The sequence below is a fragment of the Ciconia boyciana genome, chromosome 1 (assembly GCF_034638445.1).
Source record: "Ciconia boyciana chromosome 1, ASM3463844v1, whole genome shotgun sequence".
NCBI classification, from domain to species: domain Eukaryota; kingdom Metazoa; phylum Chordata; class Aves; order Ciconiiformes; family Ciconiidae; genus Ciconia; species Ciconia boyciana.
In genome coordinates, this window is record NC_132934.1 from 14,502,184 (window position 1) to 14,527,080 (window position 24,897).

The 24,897-nt window shown below is 40.0% G+C and overlaps 1 protein-coding gene across 6 annotated transcripts; it reads right to left on the bottom strand.

Annotated features, from left to right (window-relative positions):
* Positions 1-171: 171 nt before the first annotated feature.
* Positions 172-24,372, bottom strand: NAPEPLD (N-acyl phosphatidylethanolamine phospholipase D). 6 transcript variants are annotated; one of them, XM_072858920.1, is made up of 6 exons: positions 15,094-15,240; positions 13,508-13,592; positions 10,485-10,797; positions 3,706-4,352; positions 2,556-2,670; positions 172-1,285 (listed from the first exon to the last, which is right to left on the bottom strand). In XM_072858920.1, the coding sequence occupies exons 3-6, from the start codon at positions 10,779-10,781 to the stop codon at positions 1,157-1,159; spliced, it is 1,188 nt and encodes a 395-aa protein (XP_072715021.1). In that variant the 5' UTR covers positions 10,782-10,797; positions 13,508-13,592; positions 15,094-15,240; the 3' UTR covers positions 172-1,156. The 6 variants fall into 6 exon arrangements, with proteins under 6 accessions (XP_072715021.1, XP_072715005.1, XP_072715038.1 ...); XM_072858904.1 differs by lacking the exons at positions 13,508-13,592; positions 15,094-15,240 and adding an exon at positions 24,150-24,372; XM_072858937.1 differs by lacking the exons at positions 13,508-13,592; positions 15,094-15,240 and adding an exon at positions 23,909-24,127.
* Positions 24,373-24,897: the final 525 nt, after the last annotated feature.

Here is a 24,897-nt window from a genome sequence, read left to right on the forward strand (position 1 = left end):
AAATTTATCTTCATGGCGTATGAACATAAAATGTAATGCACAGCAATACAAAAAAATAACACATATCCCATAGACAAAAACAAATAATGAACAAAAAAATTATTTGCCAATGAATTACGAAGGAGAATAACAACTCATTTTATTGGCAACAATATGCTTTAATTCTGTAAATTAGCATGGCAATTTGATACAGATACATTTAGCCAAGTTTTACAATACTGAACAATGTTGTAATCTCTCATTCAACTTTAAAATTATAGGGAAGCTATAAGAAAAAGTACCACAGCCCTTGCTTAAGACTTTTCACTTAAAAAAAAAAAAAAAAGTACTTAATAATAGGCTGAGTCAATGCAAAGCCAAGCGCCATTAAGGGATTCTTCAGTTTTGTGTACTGCATTTGACACAGTTATTTTAGACACATTCAGGCCTAACTTAAAAATATTGTCAAAACAGATACTCTGGCCTGCAGTAAGTTTTACACATCAATGATGCAATATTAAATTCTCTCTCTCTTTAAAAGGCACATTTCTTTAGATCATTGTAAAATTCAGCTTTTGTGGTTCGTCAATATATGAAAATGTAGAAGCACTCGGTAAAATAATTATTTTACTGTGCTTGTGCTTTAACAACACAGCTGCATTGGAAGCTTCACTGTATGTTTTGTGGGGTGGAGTCTATCAAGGTACAGGGCATAACCTGAAGATTAATGACTATCAAGTGGGAGATGACATTTGAACAATGACTGATTCAAGTCAGCCATTAATTCTAAGAATATGTCCTGTGCTGAGGTTATTATTGCTGTTGCAGGTAAGATGAAGGGTTTAAAAAAAAAAAACAACAAAAACCAAAAACAAACCCAAACCAAAACAGTAATTTATCAGTGGTGTACATAAAAGTTGAAACTGCAAGTTATTCCCAGACAATACCTTATATATTAACCGGTTTTTAGATCACCTCTCAAAATTTATAAACAATATAACTAGCAAAATTTATCATGAAATTGGTATGCAAGTTTTAGTTCTGAAACTGACAAACCTGGCATCTAGAAATCCAATACACTCAAAAAAAAATCTACTTTGTAAGTACATCGTATTAATATTTCTAACATTAATTGCTAGTTCAAATCAAACAAGGCTTACAAGGAACTGCTACTGTTTCATGATTCAAATCCATCATTTGTACTCAAGTCCCGTGATTCTCCATGGTTTAAGACAAAGAAGTCTTCTTTTTTCAAACCATATCTTTCAAGAGCTTCATTCAGTTTAACTGGAGGATCCAAGTAATACTGGAAAAATAAGAATAATATGAGGGAAAGATACCACTGCAGCATTTGGGGGAAAAAAAGAGAATATCACTGTTCTAAACAAGAAACAGTTTACATTTTAAACATTATCTAAAAACGGGGGGGAGGTATATTTGTCAAATTAAAATGTTTGGTTTAATTTTCAGTTTTTAAACGATACGAATGCTGATTTACAGTTGTAGAGTAACTAGCAAGGCACAGCCTATCATCCAAAAGTCAGTCGTCTTCAATATATTGAACTGGATCCCTCGGAAGCAGAAATGCGGCGATTCCTTACTGCTGGCACAGAGGCGGCAGGGTGCGCGGGTCAGCAGATGGCGCTTTCTCTCGTTTAGGAAAACAAAGTTGTCAGCTTTACTGCTTAAAAACTAGTGCCATTTCCATGAGGTCCCCCTGTAGTTACTTCATTGCATTTGTTACATTTCAGAAAAGGCATCATCAGGGAGAAATCATCCATTTTTTGTGCTTCTAAATACACAATAGCATTTGTACCGTGGGGCCTAGTAACACAGCTTATTAGAAGTGTATCCCAGTTAAAGAAAACATGACATATCAGGTGAACATAGCTAACAGCATCAGGACTGAGTTATAAGATAAAGTGGTGCAACTGATGCAAAGATAAAGTTGAAACACAGCTACCGGACAAGGTGTATCAAAGTAGATGTAGATAGTTCCCTTTCACTGCATTTTTAGTCACTGTTAAGGTACCTGGGTAACCTCCTTATTAGAACTGGGGACTTGGCATAGGGGGGAGGAGGAGGAATAAAAAAATAGACAAAAAAATCAGCAACTCAGAATAACTCAGTTGTTCATATTCTTGCTGGTATTTAACTAAAAATCAACTATCAAAAATACTATTCAATTTATTTATTAGACAGATTAATAAAAACTGTATTGACCTACAAGCACGCAATTCTGTCTCAAGCGATGCACTGCTGAGTTTACTTTTATTATTGCATAAGTGTCCCCACCTTTCATGTTCCTCAGCTTTTAGGTATCAGAAATCCTCCACACTTGTTTCAATAACTCTGTACTTTCAAATCAATCTTAGCCATGGAAATATTTTACGTAATTGGTGATGAAAAGCTAAGCTTTTTTTTTTTAACTGCAGTACATATAGTAACTTTTCACTCATACAAAGTTTACATTTTAAGTATGCATTTACAGATACACAGGTTAAACTGCAAGAGCAAAGCTTCAGTAATGACAGTATTCTCAGAAATCTGAACTCGGGTATAGTGTTGAAATTTACCTCATTTGCTAAAGCAAAGGTCCCCCAATGAATTGCTACAGACTTCTTCGCTTGAACATCAATATGGATTCTTACTGCTTCTTCAGGATCCACATGCTGGTATTTCATAAACCACCTACCAAAACACAAAGTAAATGTTTGTGTGTCACCTAATTCAGTGCAAGATTTCTTCTTTACTTTCATTGGGTAAGTTGCAAAGAATCTAAAAAAAAAGAAATGCTCACCTAATAAAAAAAATTACGGAGCATGTATGTCTGAGCACCATACAGAACACTCAAAATCAACAAGCTGGAATATACCAACATACCCACAAAACAGAATTTCATGTATTTCACTCCTCTTTTCAAACTTTTTTTTCCTTAGCTATATTTTTAATAGTATAAGGACATACTACTGGTGCCTTGAGGCATTAAGGCTGTAGATTTAAATCAATCCCTGAAAAAATTTCATGCTAGCAGCGCACACCAAAAAGTGTGTGCTTCAGAAGATAGCCTAAGGGAATGGGTGGTAAAGCAGAAGAGAGAACCTGGCAATTATTGAAAGATACTGGATTTTTACCATGTTATTCTGATTCCTATCTTCCTTTCCCAGCCTATACATGTTCTGCTTCCAGCACTATATGAGTGTTATAATCTAAAAGTTTAGATACCCTGTCATAAGTAGGATACGGATGCTTAAACAAACAGATCTTTCATACTCTATAAAGGATTCATCTTTATCTCCAGATAAGTTGCAAAAACAGCATAAGGACTGAAGCAAGAGAAAAATGCTGCAAAGCGCGTGCATCTAAACAGGTCAGATTAAGTGATGCTACTTAAAAGAAAAAGCCACAAACTAATTCCAGATTTTTACTCAACATTTTTCATGGAAGAAAGTCAGCCGATTCATCCTTGCTGTGCCCAAGACTGAAGAAAAAAACCCTCCAAGAATACCACATGTACACAGGCAAGTATCCTAGACATTTCAGCTCCACTGTCCAATTGCCTACCTTTTTTTTTTTTCTGTCATTCAGCAATTTCCTTCTTTTGCCTCTATATTCTATTGTAAAATCTTAATATAAGTAACCTACAGTTTTCACTTCTGGGTGTAATTTTTTGTCATCAGTATATCATTTCATTCATGTATTTTGATCAAACTTTGATTTTCATACCTTGGCTCATAAGCTCCAATGGGGATGGCTGCAAGATCAAAAGGTCCAAACCTTTTACCTATCTGTTCAAAAGCAACACAATATCCAGTATCTCCTGAAAAGAAAAACCTATTCCAAGGTCCCAAGACAGACCAGCTGCCCCAAAGAACCTTGTTATCATCTGTCGCAGTCCGTTTGCACCAATGTTGAGAAGGAGTGAAGACAAAAGTTACCGCGTCATGACCGGGGACGCAGTTCTCTTCCCACCAATCCAGTTCAATTACATTCTCACAACCGCATCTCTGCATCCAGTCCAAGAGCCCTAGAGGCACAAACCAGCGCAGCTCACTCCCAAAGCGTTCATTTAAACTCGTTACAGTGTTGTAGTCCAAATGATCATAATGAGTGTGGCTGATCATGACTGCATCTATTTTGGGGAGCTGCTCTACTGTGCATGGAGGTCCTCGGAAGCGCTTGGGACCCAGCAGCTGTGTAGGGGAAGCTCGCTGGCTGAAGATTGGGTCAGTAAGAAATATAAGTTCATCCATTTCCACCATAACTGAGGCATGTCCCAACCACGTGACTCGCATACCAGTTCCTGTCTTCCCAGCAAGTTCCGGCTTTTGAATAAAGTAAGGTTTTAACACTGGAAGCTCTTTATCGAGTTCCTAGCAAAAAAGAACACAACATGCATGAGAGATTTCAGAATGTACTTGGCCAGGGAACAAAAACTGCATACAAGGCACGAATCATCGAATCATTACAGTCAAGACTTGCGTTTTGTTTATATTTTTAGGCAACCAGAGAACTGCAACACAAAACAGATGCCCTTTTAATGACCCTTTTCCCAGCTACTGCCTCCTAATTTCATCTTACGTTTTTGTAACATTTTAACTTCTCTGTCCAGAGAGAGAAGAGAGAGCTTGAGAGTATCCCATCAGGCGAGAAGACAGAGAGAGAGAGAGAAGACAGAGAGAGAGAGAGAAGACAGAGAGAGAGAGAGAAGACAGAGAGAGTCTGAAAGTATTGCAGTGAAAGCACTGCAAGGCACTAACATCATCCTGGGAAAGGCTTTGCAATTGGGTGGCCTTCCTGACCTGGAAAATAATATATAGATACACTGTTACTGTAACAAATGCTCAAGTTTAGCTTGTGCAACTAAATGATGTATCCCCTAAATCCTAACACAAATAAGTCACAAACCCACAGATGAAAGAGAATGCAACGTTCCCAACAGCATTCTGCAAAAGCTCTGTTCTATTAACCTTAGCAGACCCTCTCTCTCCATTACATATAGAAGCAGCACATGGAGGTTAACCTCACTTGGCTAATGTTAGCTTTTACCATCCTGCCAATAATTCAATGAATGTTCGTAAAACACAAAGTAAAACTCAGATCTCATTTTTAAGATGGTCCTTTAGGCACTTAGCTATGCTTCCTGCGATGTTTTATTGAAGCCTTCTAGGTAATTAAAGTTTAATTATTACTGAATAAATCACTGTACTGATCTCCCTGTATGTTCAGTATGCAGTCCCATGAATGACTTAAATCAACCTAAATCCATACTCCTGTGTAACAGTTATGGAAACCTTCCACCACCTGCCCTCTTGTTCCAGTCTCAATGCTTATGTAGTCCCCACTCAAGTCTGGCAGGTCAGAGAACTAATCCAGCTGAACATTAATCCAGAAGAAGAAAACAGACAGCTTTCAGCTCGATTGACTTCCAAGTTTTACTCCATGTGCAGCCTCAAGAGGACAGTTGGCACAAATGAGGCCATGGCTGTACATTATCTGCTGAAACGCATCATCAAACCACTGCTCATTCTCTCATTTTAAACAGGAGTTACGTTCTTCACTGCCATTTGGTTGAGATGCTTATGCAGAAGCTTTATTTGTAATAAAGAGTTTTCCTATTAAAAAAACCAACCAAACAAAAAGTCTTCTCAGGGCTCCTGACCATCTCCAGCTCCACCACAGTGTGGCTAAGGTGCTCCTCACAAACAGTTCTGGTCTGAAGTCCTCACATCACTTTAGAAGAATTTTCCTATGTTAGGCACCGTGTACAGACTCCTGACACTCTTCTCTCCCTGGTAATCACAATGTCCCAGCACTTCTGGTTCCTAGTCAGAGTCTCCTTATCATGGTTGCTGCTCTCATTCTCTAGGTCTAGGATAGTAGATTAGTGCTATCAGTGAGCTTATACAGAGCTAACCTCCTGCTCCCTTAAAAGCCCAGCTGATGCCATGACAGTTTATGAGTCTAGGATTTCCCTTGCTAAAACAGTCCTGACAGCTTCAGGAAAGTTACTTTCTCCACAATATTTTATTGATTTGGAGGGCATATGTTGGGAAAAAACAAACACACACCCCCACCCCCCTGCAATCCTACTGTAAGTAACAAAATATTAATGAAACTGCTTTTTCTGAGACCTAATGGACAAGACATGTCTACTGAAAAAGTTTCATTACTGTCTCCAGGAACAAGAAATAGGTAACCTTCTATAAAGCTGAATATAAGGTTAGTACAATACAATCAATTCATACAAGAATAAACAACATGTGAGTATTAGACTGAGACAAACTGCTGCTTCTCCAAGAAAGAAACATCACTTTCTTATCTCTTTCATTCTAAGTACATGGGAACAACACTGACAGGAGAAATCTGAACCACAGAGACTGTTATATGGTGACACTTCGATTAAAAAAAAAAAAGAGTGAAAGATCCACAAAACTAACATAATACTCAAAAATGGGTATTAGGACAACCCACCAAATTACACCTGATTAAGTCAACAAATCAGATTATATCAAGGAAATTAAACTCAGATACGGAATTTAATAATTGTCATAATGCAATTTAGGTCAGTAAGTACATTTTTAATGGAAAACATTCTTTTTAAGTAGTTGTTTTCAAACGCAGACTACAAATTATTCTGAGAACTCCAAATGAATCCACTTTATTTTTGCTGAAAATTGGCACAAACTGGTTTTTAAAATTAGTATCATGCAATATTAACAAACAATACTAAATGGATTAAGAACTGGCTAATTGGCAAATGCAAACAATGAGTTCTTAACTGGGACTTAAACATATTGTACTGGTTTTGGCTGCAATAGAGTTAATTTTCTTCCTAGTAGCTCAATACGGTGCCATGTTTTGGATTTGTGACCAAATCAGTGTTGATAACACTTATGTTTTAACTACTGCTGAACAGTGCTTACATAGTGTCAAAGCCAGTAGGCTGGAGGTGCACAAGAAGCTGGGAGGGGACCCAGCCAGGACAGCTGACCCCAACTGACCAGAGGGATATCCCACACCATATGACATCATGCTCAGCAATAAAAGCTGGAGAAAAGAAGGAGGAAGGGGGGACGTTCGGTGTGATGGCATTTGTCTTCCCAAGTAACTGTTACGCATGATGGAGCCCTGCTTTCCTGGAGATGGCTGAACATCTGCCTGCCCATGGGAAGGAGTGAATGAATTCCTTGCTTTGCTCTGCTTGTGTGTGTGGCTTTTGCTTTACCTATTAAACTGTCTTTATCTCAACCCACAAATTCTCTCACTTTTGCCCTTCCGATTCTCTCGCCCATCCCACCAGGGAGGAGTGAGCGAGCGGCTGTGTGGGGCTGAGCTGCCTGCTGAGGTTAAACCACGACACATTTGCACTATTAAAGGCTTTACAGGGATGTCACGAGGACCGACAACATTAAATATTTTGAACAGCTGATTTAAAGGTAAAACTAATTACTATAAAAGGCATTTGTAAAGGACATGCAGACAGGAACATTGATAAATAAAGGGTAGCACAGTTTGGACAAGTAGTATCCTAACCTATTTAAACAAAACTCTGTGAACAAAAATTCAAGGCAAACCAAGAGCACAAAGGCAGTGTAACTTGGAAAGCGCTGACTCTGTATGAGATCTACAGGTTTGTGATACACAGGCATCTGATCCAAATCAGGGATTGCTCAGGGGATGAGATCAGAAATCAGGCATTATTTTGAGCTATCATAGTAAATCACACAGGGAAATAGCTAAAGAAATTACTTCTTAGTGCATGGGGTTTGTGGGTTTTTTTAAGTGTTTTACAAAAGTACACTAAAATCCCCAAAACTACCTTTTAAAACAATAAGGACTCATTACTCAACTCATAAGATTTCAAACGAAAACACAAGTTCTATTGGCAGTATACATCATATGAAATTCTTAAAACTTATACAACAGGATAAAACATAATGAATGAAATACATAATCCTATGGAACCTTTATCCTGCTATAGTACATTTTGTTCTCTGTCAGACTAACCAGAAATATATTACAAGAATTATAACAGATCTTTGAAATATGGCAGTAATGTGAAATCAGCTACCAACATAAGCAAAATGTGCCTAATACTGTCTTATCTTCATCACTGGAGTAATAAAAAAATTCGTCCTGCTGTGCCCCTTTCCCCCCTCCCATGTTCTTCTTTCCTTCCTAATGCAAAGCAAGAAGAAACACATGACGGGCTTTGGTAAGACTAGCTAATTAGCTTAGGATTTTTGGCGCTTAGTGCATACTGGAATACCACTGGATTTTACAGAAGTGAGAACAATCTAAACTGTTGATCCAACAACTAATAATTAAAGATACTTCAACAGCACTGAAAAAAGTTATTAATAAAGCCTGTAATGAAAGTACAAAAAGTCTATGCATTCCGGATAATGACAGAGGCTTGTTGTGAAGGCATGATTATAATACATATAGATTTTACACAGTGAAGTACATATCCTGGATAATATGCCTTTTTTACATAGGCAAAGCACTTGGTACAGATAAACTGAACCTGCCCAGCATAGCAGGGTATCACTAGGCACGCTCAATGTGGAAATTGAAGTAGGAGTCTGCTCTGCTCAAAGGATATGCTATCTAGCAGTGCTAAATAAAGTATGGAGCCCTTAGTTTGAATTTTAAACAAGCTCAGAAGTGCTTTACAGGTTGATTTAGGTGTGAAGCAAACATAGCTGGAACAAGCATCGCAATGGCCGAGGACCCAAGAAGTGCATTTTGTAGATCCCTATCTAAGTTTTTCTATTTCTGATTTACTTCACTGAGCTGCTGAATAATTGCAGGCACTTAATTAAAAAATTTCAGATGCAAAGCAATAAAATCAGTCCAAAATTAATCCCAACTGGGTCAGAGAGAGCGCTTTACAACTGGTACAGTGTAGATTTCTTTGTAATCATCCTTTATTGCAGGGATAATGTGTAAATTAAAGGGGAGTGCTGCAGTTCTCCACTGCCATCAGAGCTGAATATTCTGCACTCTGTAGTACACCTTAGCACTGCCTTCTAGGTACTTCAGTCACTAACCAGGTTTCTGGCAAAATACAAAGCCTACTGTACACGTACAGAATAGGGCAACAGTCAAAGGCAACTGAAGAAGCCAAGGCGCAATTTTACACAAAATTGTGGCCAAAGTATCATAACACAGCACACTGCCTAGAAAGCTGTACACACTAAGTGAGACACGACCACTGTTGTTACTACTACAAGGTGCAGACAATGTCTAGAAGCAAGACACCAAATTTAAAACAGTAAATTGCTGGAAGGGATCCCAAGACCAAAGTAGGTTTGTTGTGCTTCTTTCTGAAGTCAAATTGTTATTATTATAGAACAATTACAGCCAAGATCATTTCTCCCTTAAACACATTCCATCCCACTTATCCTTAAAAAAAAAAAACCCCAAACCTCTGCCCATCATGTGTTAATAAGTAATATGACCTTCCCATCTGTAAAGCTGATCAAATTCCTTCCTTCACAGTTAATTCACATAGGATAAAAATGAAAAGTGTAAGCTCTTTGCTAAATACTGACTGTGAGATTTATAGCTTATGCTTCCCTTCTTGGATGCTTAAAAGCATTAACAACACCTATTTGTTCAAAAATGCTTTTGCTGGTTGAGCACCCTTCAGCACAGCTTTTCTGAAATGCAGGCAACACATTAGAAAATACACTGAGAAGTAATCCTAACTGTCAAAACTGTAACCATCGTAACACTTGTTGTGGCCACAAAGACAACCATGGCTTTCCAGTATCAATTACTATTCACGGAAAAGAAGCTTCTCTCAGAGGTTGCCTCCCCCACCTCCTTCTGTAAGTACAGTATCTGACAGAAGCAATACACCAAGAACAAATTATGGTGTTTCCCAGTAAACTGGCACTGTACCTTTAGTATTTCAGTACAAATACTTGCTCAGGTTAGTTTTAACATATGCAATTTTTTTCTCCTGGTGTACTGAAGCAGAAAAACATAGATTTGCAAACACTTCCATAAGTAAATGACAGCAACTATTTATTACATTTTTATGAAAAAGATGTAACGTATGTAGTAAATGGCAGTTTGGGGGAAAAAAAAAAGGCAACATTTTTAAAGTGAGATATGCCACAGCTGTTTCATCCAATATGAATAATGTTAGTGGTATGCTTCAGAAGGCAACTTTCCTATTAAAAACAAAAAAGTGTAACTGTAGTTTATGAGTGAGCTAGGGGGCCATTTTTTTTGTTTTTGTAAATATAAACCAAGCTGGATAAGTCAAAGGGTGTGGAACTAACAGAAAGGAGAAAAAAAAATTAAAGAGGCAGAAAGTAGTAACCCACCTTTTGAAAGGAATAAAGTTATAATAAAAATTAGAAAAACAACACTTCGAAAAGTCTCCAAAAGACACCTAGTAAGTATTAGTTAGAAACCATCCTATTTTACTGATTAGAGCAGAGGTAAAAGCAGTCTAAATCAAGAACAGAAAACACACAAGTATTTACCTGCTTTGAGCATGGCACATTGCTGTTATTTTTTTCCATGAGGGACCATTTCAAAATATTTGGCAAGGTTGGTGATTTCCATGTTGGCCACGGGTTGACAAATTTCCCATCTTTGCCTCGCTTTGATTTAGTTACATCCTCTTCTAATCTGTAGTCCAGCCTGAAGCTTTTCCTGGAGGTCCTGGAAGAATCACTGCCTCTGGAACCTCGACCCGAATTCTGACGTTTCCTCACCGCTTCTTTAGGGTACTGGTTACATGCAGTCAAAGGCTGCTCTTCACCCATTTTCTTATCCATATCTTTTTGAGGAGAACTAAAATAAATTTTAAATTAATCCATCTTTTCTTGGACTAACATCAACATTCATAAGATTGAATGTTCTCTCACACACATTAGAAACAAGCCTGCCCTTCTCATTTTATGATCTACTGTATTTTTTCCTCAACAAAATATGCTTTTAAAACAGTTGCTATTACACAAAAGACTTCAAAAACATGCTGTGGCAAGTAGACGAGATCTCTTTGTAGTTCAGGCAGAATTTTACTCCCTGGTATGCACAGCTTCAGATACTAACACTATCATCTACCAACTGCAAGAGTGAGGGGGAAGGGTTCCTTAATTTACATTTTGGAAGAATAGTAAGTTCCTCCTGAAACTAATGACATTTAGTGCCTGATGTAACACGATCCTGCAAACCTTTCCAAGAGACACTGGAACTATACAGTACCTTAGGATTTGCCTATATAGTAACTTTGTTTTGTAGTAAGAGCAGCAGCCTCATGTAGCATTAATAACACATTACTTCTGCCAACAAGATGCACATACATGCAGAGAAGTCAGAGCACAAGACATTTGGTCCTATTTCCTATTTTGCCCAAAATGAAGGAAAAGCTTATTGTAATAACAGTGAAAGTAACTGTTTCAAATACAATTTCGATACAAATTGAACTGAACTGACTAGTGAAAGGCCACAGAAAATTGGAATATGACAAATGAATCATGGCTGCAATGTCTGTTCTTAATTGCATTGTGAAATATAAAGAAGTGAGAAAACAACGGAGACAAGCTTATTTCTATGAAGTCACAATTCTGGCACATTTCTTAGAAAACTGCAAACTCGGGAGTTAGAGCCTCTTACTCCAAACTGCACTTATGCGTTGCAGAGTTTAGCAATATGGAGTCCTATTGATCTAATTATATCCAAGGTAGAAAAAAACCAAATACGCCTATTTTATTTTAAAAGTTGCTGAAGCAATTCAGCTGAAGCTAAATGCTTCGGTTTCTGTATTTACTTTCAACATTTCAATTGAAAGTAAATATACTGTTCTGATGGTTTTTTTAAAAAAATAGGTTGCTATTTTAAAGAGTGCACAACTTTCTGGTACTTACAAGCTCTACCTAATAAAAGCTAGAAGATGACCAGTAATGAACAGACAGCATGATATACTGCTTAGGTGCGGGAATAATTTTTAATAACAAATTGTGAAGTTTGTCCTGTGGAAAACTCTCCACCACATGTTTTAGACTATCTACTATTTCATTAACTCAGATACTCAAACTTTAGCTGTATACTCGTATGAGAAGCACTGGGCTGACGCACCAAAGCCAGTCCACTCAAACAACATTCTCAGAGAACAGAATTAAAGCCCACAGTTTTATTAGGAATTACTTCCTAAATTAGATATTTTCTAAGTAGCTGGGTATGCATAACTCACTGTGTCCCTCATAAGTTCAAAATTACAGGAAAAAAAATATTGTCACTGCAACATTACAGCTAAGATTTTACACACATGTAAGTGTTATCAAATTGAACCCAAATGCATTTACTGGTGATGCTCTAATTTCAAATGCAGAGCACGTCCATACTATCTCAGCAGCAACTGATTACTAAACAGAAAGTGCCACGTCAGTTGCAAAGATATGACAACTGATAAATATTGTGAAATTTTCTTAACAAAATAACCATTATTTTCCTATACAGTAGAGATAAAATATTAACACATCAAAATTCACTTCTGTTAAAGAAGCATGAACAATGTTCAGAAAACATTGCGGATATAATTTTTTGATAAATAGCACCCTTGGTCATAATCTTGTTCTAATATAATTGCTTTGTACTCTAGTTTCTCTGTAGTTTTACTGAAACCACTCAATTTATGTATTTTCTATTTAGCAATAATATACCACATCTGCATCGTAATTTTAATTTAACTGTTGATACTCCTAGGCTTTTTTCTCTATTCCACTAAACATTTACTGGAATCAGCCTTCAATGGAACAGCCACCCAACTTGCTCTGTACCATTTTAAGCAGATATAAATGGTAACAAAAAGAATCAGTGCTATGAAAAGGCAGACAGAATACCCAAAAAACTGTAATGGATATTTTAACTGTTACTTTAATCTAAGAGGGTTGGGTTGGTTTTTTTTTTTTTGGCATTCCTCAAAGAGCATTTTCAATGCCAAGTCAGCTTATTAATTTAGCAAAGCACGCAGACACAGCATAAAATATCTGCTCCTCTAGGAAGCATCATGAAAACAAATCACTAGAGTTTAACCAGATAGGTACTTAATTCAAGGAAATTCTTCTGTTAACATCTCAGATGTCTTGATTTTTAAATATATATAACTACTGTAATTATTGTTCCTACAAGACATTTTATATTAGAGACCAGAGTGCCTAAGGTTTTATTTTTAAACTTCTGTTTATCTATTCATTCATCTCTAAAATAGGTGAATTCTACTTTTGCTTAAATTTTCATATAAACCTTTGATCTGATTCTGAAAGTATAAACCTCTAGGGGAAGCAGGGATCAACTATGCTGATTAAACAAAGACAATGCCAAAGCATTTAAAGCACTGCAGGTGTCTGTCTGCCAACATATTTTCCACATGATGCACATACATTACTTTCATTTGTATTCTATAAGCAACTGAAGGGATAAAAGACCTCAGTGCTCACAGAATACTTTAAACCCTTTTACATACATAAGAAAGGGACACATTTACAAACAAATAACTTACGAAGTATTCCGATGAACTGTAGATTCCTTTGAAGTATCAATCTTTCCAGTTCATTTCTGTTTCATTTAAACTGGTAAAATATATCCTAGAATATTCATGGAATACAGTAAAAGAAATCTAATTTTCTTACTAAAAAATGGTAGACGATCATTTCTTGAAAGCCAGCAATGATTAGCTTAAACTAAAACTCAATCAGTTAGTAGTCCAAGGAGATTCTTACCCTTCTGCAAAAGAAAGCCTCAAGAGACAAGGAGATTTGGCAGGTATATTTTAAATATTAGAAAATACCCAATCAGAAATGAGCTGATTTTTCATCCAGCTTTCCTGAATTATTCCCCAAGAAAAATAATAGTTTGACACTCGATAAATAAATTTAAGCACTGGATTGCCAGCCAAATTATGAGCGATAGAGACACCAAAATCAAACTGGACTAGAGTTGTGTTCACTTGGGAGGGGCAGGGGGAAGGGGTCATGTCCCTGGTGAATATTTGTTAATGTAAGGTTCCACAAGAAATCTTCTATTTTCCACACTTTTAAACAAAGAGGAAAACTATTATTCTACTTAAAAGCATTAAACTGCTTTCTTAACAAATGGAACCCATCCTTCAGGATGAGGTGATTTACCCCCAAACAAGGGAAAGCGGATTGCAACCATCTGTAAGAGGGGCTCAGGCAAGACGCAATGCAACCACCCTCTCCATGGTCAGCAGTGCTTTACTGTTTCAACTGAATTCAGAAAAGGAAATGGACCAAGATATACAAACTACTAAAGGAGACCATTAGGCATGCCAAATCCATGAGGCCAGACGGTACCCTAGACAGAGGGGAAGAACAACACTGTCTGATGAATAGGATGAAGCCTAACATGAATCAAAACGCAGAGCAACATAACTGGTTTTCCAGCACCAAATACTAAGGGGCTCCTAGTAACCCACAAAGCAAGAGAGAAGTTATAGATCAGGCAGGACATGGCATGGAAAACCCATGTCTTATGTCATGGTAAACAGGCTTACACCTGTAAACAGGATATAGCCCTTAGGACAACAGGTTTGGGGTCAATTGTTTATTTTAGCATTGCTTATATAACTGAAAACTTGGAAATATTTTGGCTTTGAGTCTTCTGTTTATTTAGGAAAACAAAAGTTTAGTTAAACATTTTAATACTTTCTCTTTCTGTTCCAAAAGAAGGCTGGAAACAGGATACATTAACATTACAAGAAGCACTCTGACATTAAAATTTCTTTTTTTAAATGGTCTTTTAAACACAGCAGAACTTCAAGCCAAATTATTTTAACTTCATTTGAAGAAATGCATCGACATAAAATCTGTTGTGTGAGTCTTCATCTTTTCCACACAGTCTCCTCTAACATCCACTACTCCATAACTGAAATGGATGTAGTTCCCCCTACCAAGCATACAGCCATGTTACTAACTCTGAAGTCTGCCAGAACAGATTTATCCTTCTTTTCTATACAGAAATGTGGTCCTTATTTAACAAATTCATAAGCCAGAAAGTTTAAGAAAGAGTTACAATGAAGCTATAGTTTACTGGAACCCAACAACATCCACAAAACTTCACACTTACCTCGCAAATATTCCACAGCTTTCCAAATATCCTTAATTTTCTCTATTTTTGAAGCAATGAGTTTGGTTCATTTCTAATTGCTGTCTCTCTGTATGGACTACATCCAGAACTGGGCTGCACTACACATCACCTAAAAAGGACAGCACACAATTCCTAGCAAACTCGTTTGGTTTGTGCTTCATCGTGCCACTGTAGCCTTATCAAAGCAAGAATCTGAGCTTTCTGCAAGACGTACTGCTACACAACTCAGAAGTTTTCTTTCAACATACGTATTTTTCAGACAGCAAAATGCACGCTTTTTGGCTTGAAACTAGAAAAAAAAAAAAAGGATTTCAGCTAAAAGGTAAAGTATTTGCAAACACTAGGGAGCATCCAAGTACTTTTTTGAAAAAAGCCTCCTCACTCAACTATCAAACAACTGCCAGCTAAGCTTTGGCTGCGCTTTTATTTTTCCTTCAGGTCTGAAATTGTCTGCTTTAATTAATGAACAGTTTGAGACTGGAAAATTCTGAATGCATTTAAACTTTTATTGTGCAGTACTTCAGGCTGTTCATCATATCACTGTAGCTTTATCAAAGCAAGAACCTGAGCTTTCTGCAAACCATATACTGCCATGCAACTCAGAAGTTTTCTTTCACTATACATATTTTTTTATGACTGCAACAGCAGTTGCAACAGCAATTATTCCAGACACTCTTGGTCTTAGGATTTCACACAAAGAAGACCTCTCAAGCTTGCAACTAGCTGATCTATATTATTATCTATGATCTTTTATTATCTGAGATTTCCCATTAAAAGTTGCAAGCAAGAACAAGCAGTGCAGAAATTTTAATTCAAATTACTTGATATTTTAACAGCCAGCTTGGGATTCTGTGTGATGTGCTATTTCCATATTTTCCAAACATCCACAAAGCAAAAAATCCATGCTAGTACATCCTTCTTCCATTCTTGGATGCACCTATTTCATAGCACAGCCATAGGCTGCCAGCCCAGTTCTTCTCTGTTCTCAACAGATCTGTAAGTATCCTGACTCTACAGTGGTCTTGTGTACTGTTAAAGAAAGATGAATAACTGAGTTGATAACAGAAACAGAAATAGCTTTCTCCATAAACAACCTCATAGAATTAGGATGAATCCTTTGCCATTCTTATCTCATTTTGAGGATCAACAGTAAAACAAAGCAAAGGTTTATTTAGACATTACAGAGAAAAAAATTTTAGTTACAAAGAAAACAAATGTGAAGCATCTACCCAAGGTCGTCTGTTGTTAGGCATATTCTTACAACACCTGTATTACTTAAGCAGCCATCACCATGAGCCAACCCATTTCTGCCTTCCTTACTCCCCCAGGCTTGCCAAAACAAACATTTGTGTCCACATGGTGAATTAGTTCAAGAAACTGATCTAGCTGATAGTTGCTTCTTGCCTTCCCATCCCCTAGAGAAGTACTTATTTTTCACCTGCATCACTGTGTAACCATGCAACTGTTTATACCAACAAACTGGCTAGGACAGGAAAGGGTGAGAGCAGGAATATACTGTTGTAAACAAAAACGGCTTATGCCAGTGCTGCTAGAGAAAAAGTAACTTATTCAATACCCTCCATCTAGAATTCTCTCAGTGTAGGTCAGTCACATACACCACCAAGTCAGGTTCAGCGATTCCCCCTACCCCTAAAATACTTAATTTTCAGTCTATTCCCCATCCAAGGTTTCACATTTAGTACTGATGCTGCTTAAACTCTCTGGCTGCCTCCTCCAAGAGCAATGTTTCATATCATAACCAAGCAAATTCAATAGCTACCTACCACCCAAAAGGCAGCCCACTCCCGCTACTACACATTCTGACCTCTACTTCCCTGGCATTCGTTAGACGAACTAAACTAACAGAAGTTATTCATAGTCATTACGAGTGCCTATCAGCTACACCTTTATATGCCTCTGGATACAAATGCAAATAGGCTTTTTAGTCAGGTCCATCATAGTACCTGGAGCCAGCTATTTCTCAACCCTGAGTTAAATCTGATCAGCTATGGGCATTGTATCGACTGCATAAAGGTGCCTCTTCCTGGACCTGGGACAATACATAAGTATTCTCCCTTTGTTTCCACGTTCCCCAGCTGACTGTCCCTGTCCAATATGAGCACTTTGTAGTCCCCAAAGATGTTTATGCACTGTATGTAATATTATAGAAATTTTCTGTTATATGCATATTCTGTTTAGGTTATGATCCCTGATATGACAGTAGTTGTCCATAGGGGCCACACATATTAACAGAGATGACAGACCCAGTAGCCAATTTCTTTAGCTATACAGGCCTATTAAAAGAACTTATTTCCCTCTCTACCCTCATCTTTTACTGCAGTTGTGAATAAAAGTATCCAAAAGTTGGCATGCGGCCATCACATTTAAAAGAGCAGCCTAGACTATCATTATGATTAAGCACAAGAGCAGTGTAATTCTCTGCTATGGCTGAAGCAGTCACCAAAGGAAAGCAGGAGTCAATTTTCCCTACACCAGAACAGAAAGTGCTTTCCTTTACTCTCCCTGAACAACTAATTTCATATGACTACTTAATGTATAGGGAAGAATGTTGAAAACACAAGAGCTGGAATGGAAGTTTTCTTACCTGCTCTGGAGGACTGTCATGGTTTAACCCCAGCTGGCAACTAAGCCCCACGCAGCCACTTGCTCACTCTCCCTCCAGTGGGATGGGGGAAGAGATCGGAAGGGCAAAAGTGAGAAAACTTGTGGGTTAAGATAAAGACAGTTTAATAGGTAGAGCAAAAGCTGCAAGCACAAGCAAAGCAGAGTAAGGAATTCATTCACTTCTTCCCATGGGCAGGCAGGTGTTCAGCCATCTCCAGGAAAGCAGGGCTCCATCACGCATAATGGTTACTTGGTAAGACAAACGCCATCACGCCAAACGTCCCCCCCTTCCTCCTTCTTTCCCTGGCTTTCTATGCTGAGCATGACATCATATGGTATGGAATAGCCCTTTGGCCAGTTGGGGTCAGCTGTCCCAGCTGTGTCACCTCCCAACTTCTTGTGCACCCCCAGCCTACTCGCTGGTGGGGTAGGGTGAGGAGCAGAAAAGGCCTTGACTCTGTGTAAGCACTGCTCAGCAGCAACGAAAACATAAACACTGTTTTCAGCACAAATCCAAAGCATAGCCCCATACTAGCTACTATGAAGAAAATTTACTCTATCCCAGCCAAAACCAGCACATTCTCCAATGTGGGGCTTGAAGGGTTCGAGATAACGACAGGATTGATTAGAATATGCTAGATTGAATTTATAGCTGTTATTGCTGTTTAACTATTAATTGGCAGGCTCCTGTGCTTGCCATGGGGCTCGCTTGCCTTACTGTATATTAGAGTCTAGTGCTCGTTAGTGGCTGCTTTTTGCTTTTGCTGCTTGCTGTGCTGCTGATCACCTTACTCTGCTGTGCCTGGGAACATTTTGATAACAGCAATGGTGATGTGCCTGGGCTGGCAGATGGCCAGGGCATTGCTGCTGTTTCTGTGCTGCTGTACTGGACAGGCTGGAACTCCAGTGTGAACTTGAGTCAAAAGGACTGTGACCTGTGGATGAGTCCACGCAGGAGCAGGACACCCCAAAGCGTCTGTGGCCATGGATAAGTCCACACCAGAGCAGGTACATGTCAAAGCGTCTGTGGCCATGGTTATGTCTATGCCACAGCAGGTACACCTCCGAAGGGACTGTGGCCCAAGGATAAGTCCATGCTGGAGAAGGTACACCTCGAAGCATCTGTGGCTGTGCATCAGGTCATGCCAGAGCACCTCAAAGCATGTGGCCATGGATAAGCACACAACAGAGCAGGTACACCCTTGGAGGGATTGCAGCCATGGGTAAGGCCATGTTGGAGCAGGTATATCTCTGAAGGTATTGTGGCCCATGGAGAAGGCCACGCTGGAACAGGTGCACCTCAAAGCAACTGTGGCTGTGGATAAGTCTATGGTGCAGCTGGTATACCCCTGAAAAGACTGTGGCTCATAGATAAAGCTCCACTTGGAGCAGGTACACCCCTAAGGGACTGCAGTCTGTGGATAACTCCAAGCCCAACCAGGGACAAGGGGAAGAGTTCATTGCAATGTTAAACCCGATGGTCAGGTCCAAAGGGACAAGGATGGAGATTGTAATGGAAATACTTTTAAATTGTTGTAACGCATGATTTGAGTTCCATGTTATGGGAATTACTACAGCAGGAATCCCTTGTGACTACCCAGGCTAGGAGCAAGGGGAGGAGTTCATTGCAATGTTAAACTCTATAACCTGGCCCAAAGGGACCAGGGCTGGAGATTGTAATGGATATACCTTTAAATTGTTGTTTTCTCACTTCTACCCTTCTGATTCTCTCCCACATCCCACCGGGGGGGATTGAGCGAGCAGCTGTGTGGTGCTTAGTTGCTGACTGGGGTTAAACCATGACAAGGACTCAGGCTGATAACATACAGAAGCAAGGTTTGCGCATTACAGCTGTGATATGGTACGCGAGACAATAACTGGATCACAAATCAAATGCAGTTTTTAAAATCAACAGAAAAATAAGAGAAGATAGCACATGCACACAGCTGGGCACGTAAACAGTGGATTCCAACAGCAATGGTAATCTCCATGGATGGCCCCTCACTCTTGTACAGAATTTCAATAAAGCTTTTCCAAAAGAGCAAGCACAAAACTTGTACCAACCCAGCTACAGGATCTGGACCCCAACTTTAGTGTTCTGGCACCAGCTCCACTCCTGTAAGTATTTATGCAAATGAGTAGTTCACTAGTTTCAGTTGGTCTACTGATGCGACAACAGGTAATAACAGAGCCAAACCTTTCCAGGATGGGGCTTACTGTTAGAAAAAAAAAAACAACCAAACTTTACAGGTTAGCATTTACAAACACAGTTTAGCCACTCCCATGCATCAACAGCCTAAGAATCTTGGGTTTAGTATTTTAAGTTATTATGTAATGTTGAAGCTGTTAGCACAGGTTTTTCTTAACTAAAATGAAGTTTTAAAATATTACAAGCTCGCACTCTGTCCTGAGGGTAAAGGCTTCCCGTCTAACATCTTACGCCAATTAGATATGACTAAAAATAAATACTACTACACATAATGAAACTAAGGCTCCACTTGAACATACGACGGTAGAAATCCGATTTCCTTTGTAGCACATGGCCATAGAGACAAGGTAAGAACTGTTTTCATAAAATGGATGGAAGTCATGTTAAAATCTTGATCCATAGGATCCATGTGGCAAAGCAGGATCTGAAGCAGTTCATTTACAATCAACTCCAGCACTTTTATGTCTGCAACTGCACAATTGCTATCTCCACCCCATCTACTAAGCCTTTTAATTTTCTTTTTCCTTTTCTCTCCATGCCAGAAAGGAACAAACTCCTATGCAAACTTTCTCTATACTCACACTGAGAATAATCCTTTAAAACCCTATAAAACCTCAGTCATCCAGGAAGTGCAGCAATGCCCAAGCACTAAACTAGTTTTTATATTTAGGTTAATACAGTCATCAAATTTTGTTTATATACATATTTAAATGCTTGTCTATTTGATTCCCTCTCTTCAGTTCAAAGTCCAAGCACATAGGACACAATGTTATTTCTCTGCAATATAAAAATATTTCCCTAAATTCTTTCTAAATCTACTTAGATTTCAACATAAGCTCAACTTTTGCTTGTCCCAACAACATTCTCTCTCTCCCTCTCTCTGCGTATGTATGTACACACATCCCATAGATATATGGATTTTACAGAACTATTTATATCATTTGACCCCAAATGTATTGAAATCCAAACAAATCATTTCCAGATCAGTTAAGATAAGGAAAATAGAGAGTTTTCTTCATTGAAAAATATGTTTTTCTTGAATGCAACTGTTCAAAGACCATCCTTCACGAGTTATGCTAGAAGGTCATCAGCCTTTCCAAATATAAAAGTTTTGAGTCTCCAAAACTTCATACTGGAAAGCAAGAAAGCATATGTGATACAGCACCCTTATGGTTCTTTAACTGAAACACAGCCATTAAAAGAAATTACAAATGGTAGAACACCAGACACAGCAAAACACAAATACCCAAGGAAACTGGAAACATCACAACACGTTAACATTTTTCATGACAACCCTTTTTCCTATATATAACCAGCCTTCTACTCTATCCCCACAACTCTAGATTATGATGTCTCTTCATGTACTCTAAATGAAATGCAAAGTGCTTTGTTTGTTAGTCAACAACAAAAGTGTTTAATATTAAAGTTGTTTGGTTTGTTGGTTTTTTTCTTATGGACAAGTCAAGGCACATTTCCAACACAAATGTGAGCCATCCAGTAATTTTTGAGGCACCATCCTAAACATGTAGGTGTTCTAAGGAGACAAAGTGTTTCATTTAAACGCACCTAAATAGACACACATAAACAACTTGTTATTGCCACAATCTCATTATCAGAAACAGCTGAACCTCACTGAAACCCTCTCTCAAAAACCAGCCCACAGCATGGGAGATTTCCACCTAAACAACTGAAACTATTTCCAAATATTATAAGCAATAAAAACTGAAATCTTACCATAAGCCTTACTCAGCAGACAGTAGCACTACCAGCTCCAACCATGGTAACAGGTCTTACACAAGAAAAATCTCTTGATATACATCTTCATATACATTCCTTACCACTTGACATTTCATTCACACAACATCTTATCAAACCTTGTTTTTCACAGCAGCAGCAAAATGTTTTCATGGTGTCACTTGGTAATGCCCAGTTCTCCTTGCTGAACAGCTTTGTAAGCTTCATCTGCTTGGGTGCAGTTGTATGCTGTTTAAACCCAAATCATCCCTTCTTTATACAGCTGCTAAATGCTAAGATATTACATGCAAACAGTAAATAAAATGTAACTTCTTTCCTAGATTTTCTAAGAATATTCAAACCAAGTTTTAGGCAACACCTGGTTTACAGAAAAATCCTTTTTACTCAAAGCTGCATTTAGACACAAGATGACCAAGTGATTTACCATGGTCCTGGCTCTGCGCATATTAGAAGTAGAACCCTGATTACAGTGCTAGCCAGCATACTGCAAGCTACACACTTGCAGCAATTGACTGAAAAAAAAAAAGTTACCTCAGGAAGGGATTTACAGATGTGACCAAAGGAAAAAAATAATTTCACAGCAGGTATTGCATATAAAGGCACTAATTAATATGGCAGCATTTCCATTTTTCTCATCACAGACAAAAAAATTGCCTTCCCATTTGCAGAAAAGAACTTAAAAGCTATTTCTGAATGGAGAATTAGCAGTTTTGGTTCAATCTTGAGCTTATAAAGGCTGAGGAAATAGCAGACTTCTGCTGAGGTAATTCTTCAAATCTATGTAGTTAATACAACTGAAGAAAATAATAATAATAGTAATAATGGATTTCTTCCTTTTAAAAAGGCTGCAGATCTCTTGATTTGGGACAAACTGAAGCCCAATTAAGTGTTACTTATAGCTGAACAGTTTCACTGTCATCCTTTACTTCCTCCTCTCCCGAACATGTCCTCTCCATCACAATGAGTGAATCAGACAGGGCTTTCCAATCTCCAGGTATTCAAAATTCACATTATCTTTTATAATAGGTATTTCAATTTCAGATCATTTTGGGCATTTCTAAAGCAACTGTTGCAATAATTATTGCATTAATAAGATAAAAATCTTATTTCTTCTTAAAAGTCTTCCTAAAAGTCTTACCTATAAAATGAATCAGGTTTCCTACTTTATTAACTGATAAAGCTGCTACTATGAATTAAAAAATACATGACTCTTGTCAAAGGTCTTTTGCCAGAAAACAGAAGTGATTTTCCTGTCACTACCTTTAGTTTTTGGTGTCACTTCAGTTGGTGTAGTTTGAAAAAGTAAAAATGCCTAAGTACAAACAGTACTTCCCATTAAAACCGAAATTTGCTTCATAATCGCCATTTAGCAGAGTAAGAAATCATAATCATCACTAGAAAAACCATTTCTGCAGAAGTTTAATATGAACTTAACTGCATGCCGTCAAGACATTCAACAAATACTTTCCCTAAATCCTTACTAGAGATGATTGCCGATCACTGAGATTATTTGACTGAACTAATTACATTAAATGGCTTTGTTAATATCTTCCACTTCGCATGTACATTATACCACGCAAGAAAAATGCTCGCGATAAACATCTGTTCGTGTCTCCTCTCCAAAAGAAAACATTCACTAAACCGTCAATACCGCGAAGCGCATTTTTCACAGGCGATTATATAACTTGTTTCTTTCCGAGCGCTACTGCAGCATATTTTACTGTCAATTTACGGGAAACGAAAGCACTGCCGCCGGGGGGAGAGTAGGACTTTTTCTTCCAGGATTTCTTTCGCCGGTGTGAAAGGATCTCCCCGTCCCAACTGTTTCTGGAGCCGGTACCAGTCGCGATTTGTCACTAACCTCGGCGGCATCTTCCGGGGGCGACCCGCCGGCTCCCCGGGCAGGGACAGTCCCTGTCTGTCCCGCGCTGCGCCAGCACCGACGCCGCAGCCAGCCTACACCTACCTCGGCGGCCGAGACAGCGCAGGAGAGAGCCGGGTTATACAACTCCTCTCCAGCCAGGAGCCCGGGCTCGGCGGCCCCACGCCCCTCGTCCACCGCCTAACTTTTCCGAGCGGACGCCCGCATTCGCTCTGCCCCGCTGCCGCCGGCGGGGCTCCCCGCCCCGGCCCCGCTCCCCACCGCCTCCCGCAGCGGCTCAGCCCGGCTACCCCCGCCACTCTCACCCGGCGGGACCCCGGTACCGTATGCCTAGCAAGCCCCGCCGCCGCGCTCGGAGCAGGTGCGCAGCGCCGCGCTGCTCCGGCTCCCCTTCCCCCGGCCGCCAGCCGGGCTTTGAAGGCGGCAAGTCGGGCAGGTGCCTCTCCTCCGAACGGGCACGGGGCGGGAGCCGCCGCTCGCCTCGCTCCCTCCCTGCCCACAGGAAGGCGCGGGGGCAGCGACCCCCGCCCCCGGAGCGCTGCCTGCCGCTGGACAGCCGCTCACCTCCCGGGCTGCTGCTGCCCCTGAGGAGTCTCGTCCTCCTCCTCCTCCTCCTCCATGGTGCCGCTCCACCCCCTCCGCGGCGGCTCCGCGGCTCTCCAGCAGGAGCTGTTGAACGGCTGCGGTTTCCCACCTGACCAGCCCGCCGCTGAGGGCAGCGCGGCGAGCTGCAGGCAGCAGCTCCACAGCGCCCTGCTCCTCACCATGGCGCGGCGGGCCGCCTGGCGGCGCGTTAGCAAGATGGCGGCGGGGGGGGGGGGGGTGAACCGGCGCCGAGGGCGCCGTGGCAGCCGGATGTCCGCGGGCCCGGTGCCATGGCGGGGCAGCGTCAGGGCTGCCAGCGCGCCGCTGCCGGTGGAGGCCGGACTGCTCGTCGGCCCCCGGGGAAAGGGAAGCACTTGTTTCTGCCCCTGACCGGCTCCGATGGTTGGTGAGCGCTGCCCGCGGTCCCATTTGGCAGTACGAGCAGGCTCTGACCACCTGGTGCTGCGGTGAAAAGTTTCCTAGAGCCGGCTTGCTCAGGAACCTGAAGCGGTGTCGCCATCAGCGGGGGTACCGGCACTCACGGGAGGTGCGGCGCCCGCGTGAGGCCGTCGGCCGCCCTCCCGCCGAGCAGCCCACCTGGCAGGCCCCTGTATCCCCACAGACATCGCCCCCACGTTAGGAAGTTGAAACTCATGCCCAAATTTCTTCCCGTGCTGGATTAGGACCGTCGCCTCACCCCCGGTTTACGCCTCTGAGTAGTTCAGGT

Excerpts from the sequence above, each read along its gene's own strand:
- NAPEPLD (XM_072858904.1), bottom strand. The coding sequence starts at position 24,352 with ATGGTGAGGAGCAGGGCGCTGTGGAGCTGCTGCCTGCAGCTCGCCGCG. Across the intron at positions 10,798-24,149 it reads GGGCAGCAGCAGCCCGGGAG|TTCTCCTCAAAAAGATATGG; the intron begins GTGAGCGGCTGT and ends AATTTATTTTAG. Across the intron at positions 1,286-2,555 it reads CCTTTGCTTTAGCAAATGAG|TATTACTTGGATCCTCCAGT; the intron begins GTAAATTTCAAC and ends TTATTTTTCCAG.